Below are 16921 nucleotides of genomic sequence, written 5' to 3'. Positions count from 1 at the left end.
CAGCTTCTCCTGCTTCACAAGACTCTTGTCATTCTCTGTTGTCATTCAATTATTTCTTAATATATTGGAGTCTTAAAACAACTCATTTGTTACTGAGACAGTCAAGTATGAACTTAGATTAGTATATATATGCTTAAGGCAATGGGTTTGAATTTGTAGCATCTCATCCCCATGTAACCTTTTAATCACATTCTGTGTTACTGAGTTTCAAACACAATCAGTGGGGTTGCAAGTGGGGTGTCTGTCCTTGATCCAAGCAAGTACATTGTCACAACTGTTATGGCGTGATGTAATTCTTGCCCAGACCTAAATTTTTACATTTTTACAACCTGTGTGATTTTATGTTGTCATTTTAGGCAATGATATGGTCTTTTGTTCAGTAAGGAGTGAAATAGAAAATATGTCCAAGGCCAGTAAATTGAAATTATGTGTCCCATCATTAGTATAAAGTCACCCTACCCCTCTCCCACCATCACCATAACACTGTAGGTTTTTGGAACTTTTTCTCATTTAGAAATCACTTTTGAGGATCTCCTTGATATATCAACTAATATTTCTATGTGATTTTTGTTTTTCATAGTAATATAATTGATAAATAGAGGCGATAATCAAAAACAGTGACAAATATTTCAAAGTCAAAAGAAAAATTTCCTGAAACTCAAGAAATTATAGCAGGTATAATCCTATCCACAGCTTCTGGAACTCAAACCAGTCTATTAACCTGAAGTTTTCTTCCTTTAGCTCCCAAAGTGCCTCAGTGAATTCATCATCCCCATCCCAAATCTAAAACCACACTGAGTCCTGAAGGAATCCTGGAGCCCATCCCTGTGGAGTCTAGAGAAAGTGAAGGGGCAAGTCGGGATCAGCAGCCACTTTCACCCCACAGTAGGCAGGCAGAGCATAGCTGGATGGGTCTTAGGTGGTATCTGAATCCCTTCCTCTTTGTGAATTAGAATCTTCTCTCTAAATGTCTGTTTCATTGGCTTATCATTCGATGCTATTCATCCTTTATATATTGAATGTGTGTAGTAGACTGAAACAGCTGTGCCACAAACATATACTTGGGCAAATAGATTATTTCTTGGTAACTGTCTAGCTTGTATAAGTCATAGTACAGATCCAGGTAGGAGTTGGTAGTATTTTCTATAAAGAACAATTTAGTAAATACTGGGGGCTTTGTGACCCCGGTAGTCTTTGATATCTATTTCCCTTTTTCTTACAACCACTTAAAAATGGAAACGGGCTGTATGAAAGCAAGCTATGGGCAAGATTTGGCCTATGGGCCATAGTTTGTCAAAGTGTAATTTAAAGAAACAATCAGAGTGGACCAGAGTAGTTAAGAAAGACTTGAGCATTCAAACTGTGATAAATATGGATGGCTAGGGAGCAGGGAACGAAGAAGTTCAGAAAGGCAGAATGTCTAGAGACCAGTGAGAGGAGACAGAGGCTCCTCTGTCAGGCTTCCAAGTGCTGATCAGAACTTTATACTGAAGCTGCTATTATACTGAATGGGCTCATAGGGCCAGTTGAAAAGGGTTTTTCACCGCTGGACTTAGGAGTTTGAGTTTCATGTAAGAAATCAGTATGGCAGGCTTTCCCCAGGCACGTGACAGAGGATACAGCTAAACCACAGACTGAATGGCTGCCCTTTATCTTGCTCTCTGAAGTACTCCAGTTGGGCAAAGCTTCCTGTTTCTTTCCAAAGATCAGTTTTAGCAAGGTGGGCACAGTCTACTTTGATACCTAAACTAGGATCATCACAGAATGAGAAATTTCACAGGCACTTTTCAGGGACCGTTATCTGATGACAAAGACAATCCTTCCTGAGGGATAAACTGGTACCTGAGTGCTGGGAAAGATTGAAGGCAGGAGGAGTATGGGACAACAGAGAATGAGATGGTTGGATGGCATCACTGACTCGATGGACATGAGTTTGAGCAAGCTGTGGGAGTTGGTGATGGACAGGGAGGCCTGGCGTGCTGCAGTCCATGGGGTCGCAAAGAGTCAGACTCGACAGAGCGACTGAACTGAACTGAGTACAGATAAATCATACCCCTCTGAGACTGTATAAATGTTTAACATTTCTTTTTTATTGTTATTTTTGGTCAGTTCCTGCTATAGTCTTTGAACCAGTTACTCCTATAAAAGAGGCTCCGGAGACAGCATTCGGTAATGTCACTTTCTGACCTTTAGCAAGAGCTGTTTTTACTCACTGTCCAACTTCTGCTCATTCTACTCTGTTGCCATTTAGTTACATTCTTTATCTTGTGAGAAAAACAGGCATAAAACAAGTTACCTCTGGTTCTTTTTTTTTTTTTTTTTTTTTTAACTTCTTTATTAGGGTGGATACACATTCTCATATTAACAATTCTTGTGAACAAAAGCAACCAAAATAAGGCAATAGTAAGATGTGCTTCACATAAAAACAATCATGTGGCTAAGAGGAGATCTGGCCCTGTACAACAGAAAGATTAGGAAGCAAAACGTGAATAAGCCCTATATTCCAGAAGCTACCCAAATGTGTGAGCAAAGACAGCACACCCATAATATAGCTCACTTAGGTTCCTTCTTTACGACGCATAATTCCTTAATTATCCATTTGTGAAATAAGAACAAACATTAAGAAATGTGAAATCCAAATTGCATTCATTTTCACAATATCAGTACTAAACTCAAGACAGCAACTTCATTGAATATAAATGTTTCAAAAGTAAAAGGCAATCTTAATTTTTTTTATCCTATGAATAGGGTCTGCAAAAAAAAGTAGATTATTTAACTCTACTTGCAGGAGACTAGGTCTCAGCCTGCACTGAAGGAGCATAAGCAACAAAAGACAGCAAACAAATATCACTAGGAGTAATGCCCATACATATCAAAGTATCTAGGTGAACCATGTTTCACTTATGTAGCAAATCTATTAAATAACCAGCATATGGAAGCTTACACCTCATGCCAGAGAATTATCAAATTAACTCTACATCTATTAGAAATCTCTAAACCCCACTCCCCAAACAATTTTAGTACACCTACCAAGTACTGTAGGTCATTTAGAAAAACAGAAATAAAACATACATCGGTCTTTGTAATTAAGCATTTTTCATAACATATAAACAATGTTCAGATATAAACTGTTAACTAAATGTTTTTTCTAAATATGATTTATGTAATCAAGACTTTCTTAAACAAAGACAGGTCTTGGGAATATGATCTGTACAAACTTACAGTAGTGTATATTCCAAAACAGATTTTCTTCCTATTATGATACGACAATAAAACTCTTTTCTGAGTGAAGATATATGTTAAGGCTTAAGGTGTAAACACTTCGGAAGGAAAACAACTTAGTGAAGAAATAACTGTTCATTTAAAAATGTGTATCATCTCATAATAGGCCCCTGAATTTTCAAATTCACATGTGAGAATACATTTACATCTTAAATTTCTAGGAAAGGCACAAGCTTTATGTAAAAAAGCAGCAAAATTTTAAACCCACCAATTTACTGAAAAAGCCATTACTTTTATTAGAAACAAAAAATGCTTCTCAAGGTGTTGGCAACAGGTCATAGTACAGACATTTATTTCATACAGTGTACTTCTCCCTTCAATTATATTCCAGTTGGAGGAGGAATACCTCCTTGAGAAGTAGTATTTGATGGACTGTGAAAGCTGGTCTCCTTGTACACAAACCATGCATTTCCTCCCCAAAGTATCATATTCAGAAAGCCAAAGATCACAGATACGTTTAGGGACCCCATACTCGTTACAGAGACGAACTGGCACAACGTTCCTTGAACACTACAAGGCTTAAGCTCCTGGACAATGCTGGGACCGGTAGCTGTTTTAATATCTGTAAGAGCTTTAGCCCAGGCTGAAGTGCTCACCAACCACAAAAAAGTTGCAACAATAGTAATTACAAAGTCAGTCATGGGAAGCTTTCGATTATCACGATACAGGTTTGTGTAACCAACATAAAGCAGAAGAGCAGCAATGCAGTACAGGAAGACAAAGACTGCAAAAGTAACATAGAACTGCGCGGAAGAGGAGTAATCTCCAATAAGGACATAATTTTTCCAATCTACACGACAGACATTTACACCTTGAGGTGCCTGAAATGATGCCTCATTCAACCTGAATGGATAACCAAAAGTAGCTGTAATCGTTTTATTCTCAGCACCTTTATCACAAGACACTTGAATTTCTGTTTTGCCCTTAAAACCTCCACAGGTAGCAAAAGCAAAGATAGAAGCAATCCACTCGAGGACTTTGATGAAGCCGAGAGGCTCCTTGAGCGGGTTGAGGTTGAGCTGGAAGGAGGACATCCTCTGAGGGAAGGAGGGAAAGAGTGTTAGGACGGCGGGGCGGAGGAGGAGGGGGACCGACCAGACAGAGCTCCACGGCCGCTTACCTCTGGTTCTAAAGAGAGCCATACCTGGATCTAGTTTGGGATATCTTCCTATCCTGTAACATATTTAAAAATTTTTTTCATGCCAGTTTATGTTTTTAGCTCAACCAGAGTTCTCTGTTTAGGTAAATTTCATGTATTTATTAGAGCGCCTGATCCTGATCTTTGCTAACCAGGCTGTGACACTGAAGTTCCTTTATACATCCTTTGTACACCTGCCTTTTTTATCTGCCTGTTTTGTTGTTGTTGTTTTAACATTTCTGTGCTATGTTTGTAGTGAATTGTCTACCAGGTAATGTGATCGAGGCTAATAAGTTTAAATAGTAAGCCTCATCCTTAAGTTGAATCTGACACCCCCTTACTCTCCACCATAGTTTAGAAATGACTCAAATCTTTTTAATGCAGTCTAGGAGAATGTGATAAAAATACATATCTTGACTATCTGAATTGTTACCTTCATTTTATGTATCAGCTTTTCCCCCAAAGTATCATCAATAACAAAGGAAGATAAAATCACATAGTCAGGGCAAAATTTTCACCCTAGACAGATCCATCTCTTGAAACTGAAGAAAATCTATCAAGCTTTGGAAAGCTTGAAGGTTTTTTCAAAAACCTGTGATTTTCAGAAGCATAAGCTTTAAAGTAACAAGTTTATCTTTTTCTACTTCCCAAAACATCCCAATAGACACGTCATTCACAATACGAACTTAAAACTGCTTCATGTCCAGATGCAGGGGAGGTTATACCGGACAAAAAGCAAAACAAAAGGGTTCTTGACTTAAGGAGCATGGTAGCCTGCCACTGGTTGAAAATGGAAACCTATTTACCTCCTAGTGAGGAAACTATGAAGAATCCTTGTGCCTTCAGAGCTGGCAAGGAGTTCTTGTTTGGAAGATACATAATCTTCTCTCCAAGTCTGGGTAGTAAGAGGCAGGTTTGCTTCTCAGTCTGCAGACTAGTTGAGCACATTTTTCCTATGTGAACATCCTAGAGAATGAGAACAGTGCAGAGTGTTTTTGCAAATTCAAGATTTTTCTTAGGTACACAAACGTTAAGTATAGATTTGTTATAGAGAGGCTTTTTTAATGGGCAGTGTGTAATCCAGAATGGGTACTTTGGATCTATAGTTCTTCCCTAGTTGGTGGAGGGAACCCAAATTCTTTCATCTCATACTTGTATGGCAGATCTTTAAAAAGTTGAAAATCAACGTGGGCTTCAGTAGAGCAGAGAAGGAGTTTGGGTCTTGATGTCACATTAGAATTTGCACAAGTGGGTAAGTGAGAGTGAACAAAGATAAAAAAAAGGATATGTGTGGAGGCAACCAGAGGGAGCAGAGATCCTGCTTTTACTATGTGATAAATAAAGCATTTTTGTTGGGGATGATGCATTTGAACAACACCATGCGAGGTTGGATAAAACTAGTATTCTTCTTAATGAGCATCATAATATCTCTTCTTCTCACACTTGGATAGTTTTCCCTGTGCTGAGAGTGGACAGGTGCTTTACTGGATCCATGGATTAAGTGGCTGCCCCTTATCCAGTCTTCTTTGGAGAGAAATCACAAGATCTTTCCAGAACTGAGTTCTCAGCAATATTATCAAAGCCGTTTTGGGCCATTTGTGTAATGGTTGCTTGGTTATTTAGGAACTTTTTCTGCAACCATAATATGATAACTTAGTAGACAGTTTCTTTATTCAGCATCCACGAAAGTACAGGTTAGTTTTTCACATGCTTTTTGAAGGTTGTTAGAAACATATTTACTAAATACCTAAGAACGTCCTAAAGTCTACCAGCGCAGATGCAGATAATCAAGCACTAATTACAAGAACTGTTTCCCTCTTGGGCAGCTAAACAGAGACCAAAGGTAATGGCTATCTCATGAGATGAAGAAGTCCCTAACTCCAGTTTGGCCAAGTGTAAGCACAACAATTGGTTTCCCTTTCTGTTAGTCTGCCGGGGCTGCCATAACAAAATACCACGGACTGGGTGGCTTAGACAAAAGCTCTTGAGGCTGGAAGTCTAAGGTCAAGGCATCAGCGGGTTTAATATGTCCCGGAGTCTCTCTCCTTGGCTTGTGTCTTCATATGGGCTTCTCTGTGTGTGAAAGCTTCCCTATGTCTCTCCCTCTTCTTATAAGGACAGCAGTCCTACTGGCTTCTGGCCCCATTCTTATGACCTCATTTAAGCTTAACTGCATCTTTAAAGGCCCTAGCTCCAAACACAGTCACACTGGGACTTAGGACCTCAACATATGAATTTTGAGAGGATGCAATTCAGTCCATAACATCCTTCATTCAGAAATTTTAAAAAGTATTCTAGAGGTAGTATTACACTGACAAGATTCATTTTGACATGAATGTTGTAGCTATTCATACTTTATTTAAAAAAAAAAAAGCAAACCTCTCTCTTGTTTATTCAGTTCCTGTTACAGACCTTGAACCCGTCACTTTTCCACCTGAGACATCTGGGACCACACTAGGTAATGACTCTATGCCTCTCTCCTAGCCCTTTTGTTGCTCCTGGTGCAGTCCATTCAGTCTCCATCCTCATCATGTGCTTTTCTTCTTTCACAAAACGACATCATCATCCTCTACTGCGATTCAATCACTTCCTGCATCTGAAGAGTGCTGAGGCCTCTTTAAAAAAGTGTCCTGTTGTTTTTATGAGAGCAGGCATGTGCTTAGTTCAAAAGATTTACCTGCCACGTGGTGCATTTGAAATTATCACATTGATTTGTGCTTTGTTGAACAGTGTTCCGTGTTAAATTTGAGTTGAAAACAAATTTGGATCTCTTTTTTCTCCAGGCTGATGAGCAATAACAGCTACTCTTAAATTCCTTTGCACATCTTCTACATTTCTAGATTTAAAAAAAAAAAAAACAAATAACTATTTGCATGGTATGTTTGCTTCTTTGCTGATGTTTTAAGTAATGATGTGTTTGATTACCAATTTGACAAATAGGAAGTTTTCCAAATCTGAAATTTTAATTGTAAACCTTTTTCTTAGTGTGACCCTAACCTCCCCTTCCCTTGCACCAGAATTGAGTCTTCTTCTCATTTCTCCCTCAGAGAGGGACTTCTGTGAGTATCGGATTACAAGTGCTAATTTTCATGCCTTGAATAAGTAACTTGACCCTCAATGATGCGTTGGCATAAAAAGAGTGAAAATTTTAGACTACAGTTTCACAGAACTTTTAAAAAACTAACAGGTTTTAGAAAAACCTCTCCTCAGTACCCAGAGCCATAAGATATAGAATAACATAAGTCTTTTCTTTCTTTAGCTACTACCAAAACATCAAAAAGACCTCGTCGTCCACGTCCCAGACCTAAAACCACACGAGGCCCTCAAGTACCTCAGACCAAACTGGGTAAATGTGCAATTTGTTGGTTTAAGGGTGAGCCCTAGTAGCCTGTCCCAGTGGGGACCCAAAACTCTTACTCTTTCTAAGTATGAAGTTATGAAACAGCATTAGTAATATCTCCTCTACCTGGTGTCGAGGAGAACAGGACTGTGTAACATACAGTTGGTGCCAGCATCCCTAGTTCTTTCTATGTGAGAGTCATCTTTGATATACATTTAGTAAGTTTTTTACTATAAAATTCCACTCAGATCTTAAAACTTCTTTAGCAGAGCCAATATACTCCATTCAAGTAAATAAACAAATTGAAAGTCGCTTGCAAATTCCTGGATCAATATTAGCATCTGTGGGTGATATGCCAGTTGTGGGAGACTTATTTTACTTGTAAAACAGTAAAGTCGAGCATATGTTTTCATGAGACAAAGAGAAAAATCAAGGTAGGCTGGACTTGGCCCTTGGCCCTTGAGGTTTGGGCCCACTACGGGACTTGTATACGTGGAGGGAACCATGAACCAAGGGAGAAGAACCAGGCGTGTGGTGGTGGAGGCAGAGGTGGGGCGGGGAGTCGCCTAGGACAGACTGTCCTACTTCTTGTGGTCAAAACAGGGCGACTGGTGATGCTACATTGGGATGGATCCATCCAGCCAATTGAAAGAGGATTGTGAGACCTTGATTCAGGAACTTAGATTCGAAAGATGCCAACAGTCTTTGATTTCCATTTTTTCCAGGCTTAGGCCAGAAAGATGCTCTGCTGAATATTACAGACTGAGTGACCACTTTATCCTGCTCTTTTATGTGTCATGATTTGAACAGAGATCTCTGACTCTTTTTCCATAGCTGAGCTATTCGCAGGACCAACACCATCCATTTCCATGGTTAATTTTAATATCTACTTCAAACGTACACACTATTATATCCATGTTAACCTAAACGTCGTACGTGCTCCTTTTCAGCTTCTGTTGAAGTACAGGTTGATCAGATTACTTTAAAGACAGGTTTTTTTGTTTTTTTTCTCATTGTATATTAGGTAAATGCCTGAAGGTATTTTCCAGTGCAGAGTTTTCCATATTGGTTAGAATCCATTAGTTAAAACCTAGGAGAATTTCATGTTGACTCAAGATAGTTCAAGGCTTAGCCTAAGACTGACCATAACTATTGCTTGGCCAAAGAACAGTCATCTGCTCTTTCTCTGTTATTTTTTGTTTGTGGAAGGAATGATATACAAGCAAATCTTGTTGGGGTGCAAATGTTCTAACTTTTCATATATTTTAAAATCTCTTTGCTTTACTGTATTATTTTTTGGTCAGTTCCTGCTACAACCCTTGAACCTGTCACTCTTAGAACAGAGGCCCCGGGAACAACATTAGGTAATGATACATTGCGTTTTCAACTAGCCTTATCCTGCTTATTGTTGGACTCAGAGTTTCATCTTGCTCCATGTGACAGTAGTTTTATTCTTTGTGGCCATTTATCTACATTCTTCTTAAAATTGTGAAAACTCTTAAATTATCGGTTGTTTTTAATAGAATTAGCCCTAGGTGAGCCTGCTTTAAGATATTTGCTGGGTAACCTGTTTGAAATTGTATCATTTTGTGTTTTGTTCAAGCGGTGCTTGTGGTAAAAACTGGTTTGCAAACACATCACAGATCTGTTTCTTGTCTAGACAGATAAAGCCATCAACAACTATTCTCACAGGGCCAAGAGGATCCATTCTTTGCACATCTACATTTCTACACGTTTTCTATTTGCATAGTATTTTGTTGTTTTGTTTCTATTTAGGTAGTAATGTGTTCTTATTTTAATTGTTACATAGAACATGTACCAGAGATTGAAAGATTAAATTATAAACCTCACATTTAGTTTGACTGTCCTTCATTATCTATTAAAATTGAGCAACAGTCCTTAACCTTTTTGTTGCCCAACCACACTGCTCTAGGAGAGTTTGATTATAATTACTAATCTTTATTTCCTATATTAAAATTGATTTTTGTCTTCAAAAAATCTTCTATGATAAAAGAAGATACAAAAGGAATTTATGTATGTGACAAAAATCTCAAACTAAAAAGGTAAATATCTAATGATATCTAATATCTGATAAGATGTAGAAAATCTAGAGTCATGTTTTTGCTTCCCATAGGTTCCAGAACCCTGGGTAATGTTGTTATGTAATAACCCAAGAATTTCTTCCTTCAGCTTCTAAAACATCACAACAGACAATTCATCCACATCCCAGACCAAAAACCACACCAAGTACTGAAGCTCCTGAGTCCAAACCAGGTAAAAGTTTTGCTGGCTTAGAGTTCCAACAACCCAACCCAACAGGGTAACGAGTAATCTCAGTTGTTGGGAGTAACCGGTATGCCCCCAGAGAGTAAAGACACAGCTCGTGTTGATTTGCAGTTCCTACTGCAGAGCTGGTGAGAAGAGCACAGTAGGGGGAGATTTGTCCGGGCAGCCGAATGCCTCATACTCCCTCTGTAAAAATCTCTGTTGCTGTACACTTTGTTAACTTCCACTTATCTTTGGAAAGGAAAGCTTCTCTAGAAAAATTAGGCATATTCAGTTCAAACTAAAAACATTAACTGCCTTCAGTAGCCTCCAAAGGTGCTGTTGTATCAGATGTGGAAAACGTGTTTTCATCCTAAAACCTGCAAGACAGTTAAGAACAAAAGCCTTTCCTTGGTAAATAAAATAGAAGTTGGCAATATACACATCTATGAAAATATAAGATTGATATTTGGGTGCTATCAACAAGATGTGCTAGGTACATAAATCTTCGGGGCAGAGAAAGATAAATTTAGAAAGAATGAAGCCTTACTTATTTGACTAAAAATGAACATAATGCTAATTTCTGATTTATATTCACTTAAAACTTTGATATAGCTCCATTTACTCTGGAATCTAGTATTACTACTAGGTTACTGCTTAAAGTCTAGAGAGCTTATTGTTTTAGTGATTTAAAAAAATGTGAGGCTTGAAACTCCTAATCCAATTCTGAGAATATAAAGAAATACTATGATACTGTTGTTAAAAAAATGGAAATTAATATGTGATGCAATATTACAAAGGACAGATTTTGTTCCAGTTTCACAGAATTTTATGCTAGTGTCTAATATTTGTTTTCATACCTTATTCAACTTTCCACATTGTATTTAGTTGCATTGAGCAGCTTCAGCTGCATGCAACAAATTCTGATAAATTCTCTTTTCATTTTTATTCTGTTAAAAATGTTTTCTACTTTTCCTTGTTATGGCTTCTTAGATACAGCCATCATTTTTAAGTGGACCTTTAATTTCCAAATATTTGGAGTTTTTAAAGTATGCTTGATATAAATTTCTCATTTTGATATTAATTTCTTATTTAAATGCATCCTTCTCTGCAAAAAAATAAAAAGTGGTGATACTTGTTGCCTTGAGCTTAACATATATTGATATATATGTATATACATTAGCAATCATTATATGTATATATTATGAAAGAAAGAAAGTGAAGTCACTCAGTCGTGTCCAACTCTTTGTGACCCCATGGGCTGTAGCCCACCAGGCTCCTCCATCCATGGGATTTTCCAGGCAAGAGTACTGGAATGGGTTGCCATTTCCTTCTCCAAGGGATATTCCCGACCCAGGGATCGAAACCGGGTCTCCTGCATAATACGTATATATTATAAATAATTTAAAATATGTATGTAGTCAATGTTATAAAGTTTTTCATGTCAGTTTCTACCATTTATATTATCCATATTATATTTGTTTATATATATTATATATTATCTATAAGTATTTTTCTTACTGTTCTTTTTATTATGAAAATAGCAAATATAGGGAAAAAATGCATGAATCATATACACTTACTAATGATTATAAAAGTTATATGTAAAATTTAATAAATAATTAAAATATTAAAAAAAACAAGAGGTAACCTTTGAAAAAAGGAGGTAACTTAAGAAAGCATTCATTAGAGAGGAAAAAGGAGAGCAGCAGAAAGGAGGGTCAAAGACAAGAAAGTAAAAAAGTACATGATGGGAAAATTCAAATGTCTATGATGACCAAGTGTATATTGTAAATGAGAAAAAAGGACTAAAAGTGAGACAGTATAGAGGAGTAGAGACTGGGGCAAACAAGAAAATTCCCTCCTCATCCACAGAGTTCAGCTGTGACTTAGTTTTGCTAATTATTGCCATGCAGACTATTTCTAGACCTTCCAATTTTTTTAGGGTGTTTCCAAAGTTTTAGTTTTTTCAGTAAAATATCCCAATTTTCAAACACCAAATAGGTCAGGCAAAGCACTTTTACTCATCAGATTTAGACTGTGTGCTGTTGATGTATAACTATCTCATTCTTGTTACAGATGAAATTTAGGGACTTGTGATTGTGAAAAACAGCGATTACACCATGAGCTGAAGGTTGAAATCTGATTGTGGGGAACTTCATATTAAAAGCCTTAACTATTTCCCTCTGCAGTTTACAGAGAGGTTAATAAAAGATTTATGTGGATTGAAAAATTATATAAAAATTTATTTTAGTTATTCCAAAATTTACCCTGGTTTTGAAAGTTTCCAAGCAGTCACTGTTTCTTCTTTATTGGGAAAAGAAACAGTTTTCTCAGTATTGCTGATTCTGTAGGATAACATTATAGCTCAGGGGCATTGACAATGAAAGCTGGAATGTGCCCAAAATAAATAAAGTGGAGCCTTGACATCATCGTGGGACATAGATGAGTAGAAAGATGGAAAAGAATAAAATCAGAAAGAGTGGATATAAGTAGAGACCAATCAAAGGAGAAAGTCTAACTGTAATATAATACAAAGGATATCTGATTTCAAGGTGTTACTCAAAGCTTTTCTAGATCTTGCTTGGTCCACGTCAGACTCCCAAGGTGCAGATCTTTAGGCACCCGATGAAGCCATTGAGATTCGATCAAGTATTTATCAAAGTTCCTCTTTGTTCATGAAGACATGTTCTTTCTTTGCGTAACATGGAGAGGTACCCAATCTGATTCATCAGCTGAGGCCTCAGTCTCTTTCCAAAGATAGGTCTTACCAATACCCAAACATCCTACTTTGGCTTATTAATTTAGAATCAGATAATAAAAGGAGGACTAAGGGAATAGGTACCTGACTTAGGTATGGCCAATTTTTAGAAAACCAATTATTTACCCTTCTAGTTTGAGTTTTTAAAACTTGCAATGTTACACTAGTAATATCCTTTTTGCAGTCAATGTTTTAAGTTTTCTTTTATTTAAAACAATCATTTGTTTTATTTTTAATACTTTTGGTCAGTTCCTACTGCAGACTTTGAACCTGTTACATTCAGAACTGATGCTTGGGTAACAACAAAAGGTAATAACACGTGATCCTCAGTAAGTGCTTTTGCTTCTCATTGTCAGACTCATTCCATCAACATCACAGCTACAGGTTCTTTTGCTTCATAAAGCTATATCATCATCCTCTATTATCACTCCATGATATTCTTCATCCTGAAAGTTCAGAAGACTCTGACTCTTAAAACAAGTTATCCCTTGTTTCTAAGAGAGCTTATGCATGAAGCTAACTCAGATCAATTGTTATACATGTAACCATCTAAAATTGTTCTTGCCATTGCATATGTTTTTAACCAATGTTTTGTTTGAGTTTAAAAAGCAATTCTTGTAACCCTAACAAAAGTTAGAAAAGGGGGTTCTTTGTGGATCTAAAGTTCTTTTTTTTTTTTTTTTTTTTTAGCTGTCTATATGATATTTGTTCTTTAACTGAAAAGTTGATGACATGGTCTTATTTTAGTAAACCATCGAAGAGTTTGTACCATCACCACCACCATAATATTTTAGCAATGGCTCTTGTCCTTTTTAATTCAAAAAAGAGTTCTTTGAATGATTCTTCTTTTTAAATGAATAACTTACTTTCATATATGACTTATTCCCAGTAAACTTCCACATGTAAAAAAAATACTATTATAATAAGGGTGAAAGCTTCAAATTAAAAAGTTTAAAAGACGCACTTCCTAAAATATGAGGAAATCTAGCAAGTTGTAGGAAATCTGAAGACATGTGTTCTGCTACCCATAGCTGCTGAACTACAAACTCTGAAGTAACTGAAGGTTTTCTTTCTTCAGCTCCTAAAACATCAAAACGGACCCGTCGTCCGCGTCCCAAACTTAAAACTACAACAACTCCTGAGGCACCTCAAACCAAACCGGGTAAATGTGGGTTTCTCATTAAAGGACTGAGTCCTTGCAGCTCTGGAGAGTCTGGGGTTGATTCAGTAGTGGGAGTGGTTGCCCATGTGAGCCCTGTGTGGGTAAAGGCACGAAATGACCGGTCGCTGCTTCCCACTGTTGAGTTAGCGAAGGAAAATGTGATGAGGGGGTGGGAGGGACTCTGCGATAGCTGAATTCTCTGTGCCTTCTGCATAAGGATCTACTCTATGATGTACTGTGTACTTTATTTGCGTTTTCTCATTCCACTCCATTCTGCACTTAAAGACAAAATGTCTTAAACCAATCATTTTTATTTCAAGAAACACACATGAAGTAACTTACCTGTCCTCAGAGCCCATCAACAGCTGTGAGGATATCAGAGAAGGCAGCGACTTCTTACTTCTCAGTCTGGAGTAGAGGCAAATTCAGAACCCGCCTCAGTGTGAAACACTAAAAGGTTGAACCTAGGCAGTATGTCTCTGCAAACAGAGTTCTTTTATGCAGGGGTTCTAAACATCTCTCAGCTGAAAGGGAGAAAAGTCTGTGAAGGACAGAAGTAAGAAATCTTAAAATCATGGAGACTGAGACAAAAAGAAAGGTGAAGAGACCAACCCATGAGCACAGACTTCTAAGTGAAGGGAGGTTCTGCTTCTCAGCAGTAATGAAGAGTGCTGTGTTTGGAAGGGTCCATAAGAGCAGTTGAAGAAAGTCCTTGAAAGTATGACTCAGAAGTTTGGATCTGAGCCAAAAGCATCAGCAGTCTCTCCTGCAATGGTCTCTTACCCCTATACAGGGTACAACATTTTTATGATTAGAACAGAGCACGTTAAGTGCTCTGCTGGGCCCCACACACTATTCGTTCTTATATCCTGATTTATTGAGTGCTTTTGCCTCAAACAAGGTCTCAGCCTACTTCCAAATAGCTGTTCTCAACAAGATCTGTATGCTTCACTTGGCTTAATTCTTTTCCATGTCTATAAACACAAAATCTACTTATTGTATACATGCTTATATAGACACGCTATTTTCTTCCAATTTTATTGAGAGAAAATTGACATGCAGCACTGTATAAGTTTAAGGCATACAGCATAATGATTTGACTTGCGTGTTTCATGAGATGATTCCCACAGTAGCTTTAGTTTTTTAGTTTAATCCATCACCTCATATAGATAGATGAAAGCAGTAAAAAAATATTTTTCCTGGTGATGAGAACTTAGACATGTTGTTTTTCTTAAAGCTTCCACAGAAAAGTCAACAGTTATCAGAACAGTTACATAAGTACATATTTGGTAAAATGTTTAGATAATTTTCCTAGATCAGTGTTCTATAATGATTGGAATTAGGTACTTAGATACCTAGGAGAAACTCATGTTGGCTTTATGAAGATATTTACCAGATTGTGTATGCTATGACTGTCTCATAAAAGAATATCTACCTGGCTTTAGCTGACCAAATCATTAAATAACAAGTATGTGATTTCAAAAAAATTTTCAAATTGTTATGTACCTTCTGAAGCAATATTATACTGGTAAGATTTAATTTGCTGACTTTTCACAAGTGTTTGTTTCATTGTTTTTGACTAGTTCCCACTACAGATCTTGAACCTGGTACTCTTAGAACTGAAGCTCCAGAAATCGTGGGTAATGAGCATGTGTGTCCTTCAAATGGCACTCTTCCTGTTCATTGTCATACCATTATAGCCATACCATGATAGTATAAGATACAGGTTCTCCTGTATCTTAAAGCCATTTCTAACCCCTCTATTGTCATTCTATTACAATCTTTTTCTTGTAATTATGCTAAGCTCTATGTCATCTGTTGACTCCAAGAGAACTGTGTATATACTAATTGCTATGTATCTACTCAACATTGTCATGTGATCATGTACATTTGTTTAAACAGTGTTGACTATTAAGCCTTCTTTCAGACATGAATTCCCATTTATCACTTATTCTTCTCACTTGCTTTTTCCTCATCAATTGTAGAAATGCTGTGTTTTTTATTGTGTTACTTTTTATTGAATTAGGATCTGTGTGATTGTACTGGTGAATCTGTTTTTTCAAGGAATAATGCTTTTAGATAATGGTCAAATTTTTGAACGTGCCTAAATCTTAAAAGTTTAAATGATAGGCTTTTATGACAGAATAGGCTGATTCTTTCTCCTTCTTTAATAGGGTTTAAGAGTTTCTTGTCTTTTACTGAATGAAGAACCACTTTGAAATTTTGATGAGCATGCCCCACTTTTTACGTTGATCCTTATACTTTTGAACATGTGAATTCATTATTATACCCATGATTATTGAAATAGTGAACAAAATAGTAGACATTTATATGTCAACTTGTATAGAAGTGCAAATAGACTGATAAATGCTATTTCCAGTAGTTAGAAAAGTCTAACATGTTTATATTCATAAATGTGTAAAAATCTCATCTAGCAAAGTCTTCCATACTAGCAAGGGTCAGATAACCAAACATCTAGAACTTCTTGTTGACCACAGTGATATTGAACAGAGTGCATAACCTGACTTATGAGGTTGATGGATATTGGCCATAATTTGGTCAGATCTGCAAAGAACAAGTATGTGTCTCTCTTCTCTCTGTCCTGAAGCTTAAAAACTAGCTTCTGAATTTACTCTTCAAGTACATTTTTGAAATCTCTTTGGTTTGTTTTATTGTTTTTGGCTAGTTCTTCCTACAGTCATTGAACCTGTCACTCGAACAACCAAGGCTCCAGAAACAACATTAGGTAATGATATTCTGTGTTCCACAACATTTTTTTCCTGCCCATTATCAATGCATTCTATCATTATCATCCTCATCGTCATCACATTATCACTAGCTTCTTAAGACTATCTTGTCATCCTCTGCTGTTCTGCAACTTGTTTATTCTTCTCAATAAGAGTATTGAAGACTCTAAAAGAAGTTGCCTGTTGTTCTAAAAGATATGCATGGGATTAGGTCAGGGTATCTTTC

At 37.0% G+C, this 16921-nt stretch overlaps 2 protein-coding genes across 10 annotated transcripts in view; one reads left to right on the top strand and one right to left on the bottom strand.

The window, feature by feature from the left end:
- LOC122428730 (ABI family member 3 binding protein) overlaps positions 1 to 16921 on the top strand; it is a 281331-nt gene that overhangs the window by 173952 nt on the left and 90458 nt on the right. For 8 of the 9 annotated variants that reach the window (XM_043448809.1, XM_043448805.1, XM_043448806.1 and 5 more), the window contains 9 exons: positions 2110 to 2169; positions 6819 to 6878; positions 7680 to 7766; positions 9065 to 9124; positions 9951 to 10034; positions 13036 to 13095; positions 13865 to 13948; positions 15532 to 15588; positions 16635 to 16694. The exons of the other annotated variant lie outside the window; for it this stretch is intronic. In XM_043448809.1, coding sequence (XP_043304744.1) covers positions 2110 to 2169; positions 6819 to 6878; positions 7680 to 7766; positions 9065 to 9124; positions 9951 to 10034; positions 13036 to 13095; positions 13865 to 13948; positions 15532 to 15588; positions 16635 to 16694 — 612 coding nt within the window. The remainder of the gene's footprint in view (positions 1 to 2109; positions 2170 to 6818; positions 6879 to 7679; positions 7767 to 9064; positions 9125 to 9950; positions 10035 to 13035; positions 13096 to 13864; positions 13949 to 15531; positions 15589 to 16634; positions 16695 to 16921) is intronic. 9 annotated transcript variants of the gene reach the window in all.
- Positions 2448 to 4392, bottom strand: LOC122428735 (synaptophysin-like protein 1). Its single transcript, XM_043448821.1, has one exon. It carries the CDS (start codon positions 4314 to 4316, stop codon positions 3603 to 3605), a length of 714 nt encoding a protein of 237 aa, XP_043304756.1. The 5' UTR covers positions 4317 to 4392; the 3' UTR covers positions 2448 to 3602.

Source organism: Cervus canadensis, chromosome 27 (genome assembly GCF_019320065.1).
Source record: "Cervus canadensis isolate Bull #8, Minnesota chromosome 27, ASM1932006v1, whole genome shotgun sequence".
Classification (NCBI taxonomy): Eukaryota; Metazoa; Chordata; class Mammalia; order Artiodactyla; family Cervidae; genus Cervus; species Cervus canadensis.
This window is presented reverse-complemented; position numbering and strand designations above follow the sequence as displayed.

What these genes read in the sequence shown, in the direction of transcription:
- LOC122428735 (XM_043448821.1), bottom strand. Translation starts at nt 4,316, where the DNA reads ATGTCCTCCTTCCAGCTCAACCTCAACCCGCTCAAGGAGCCTCTCGGC.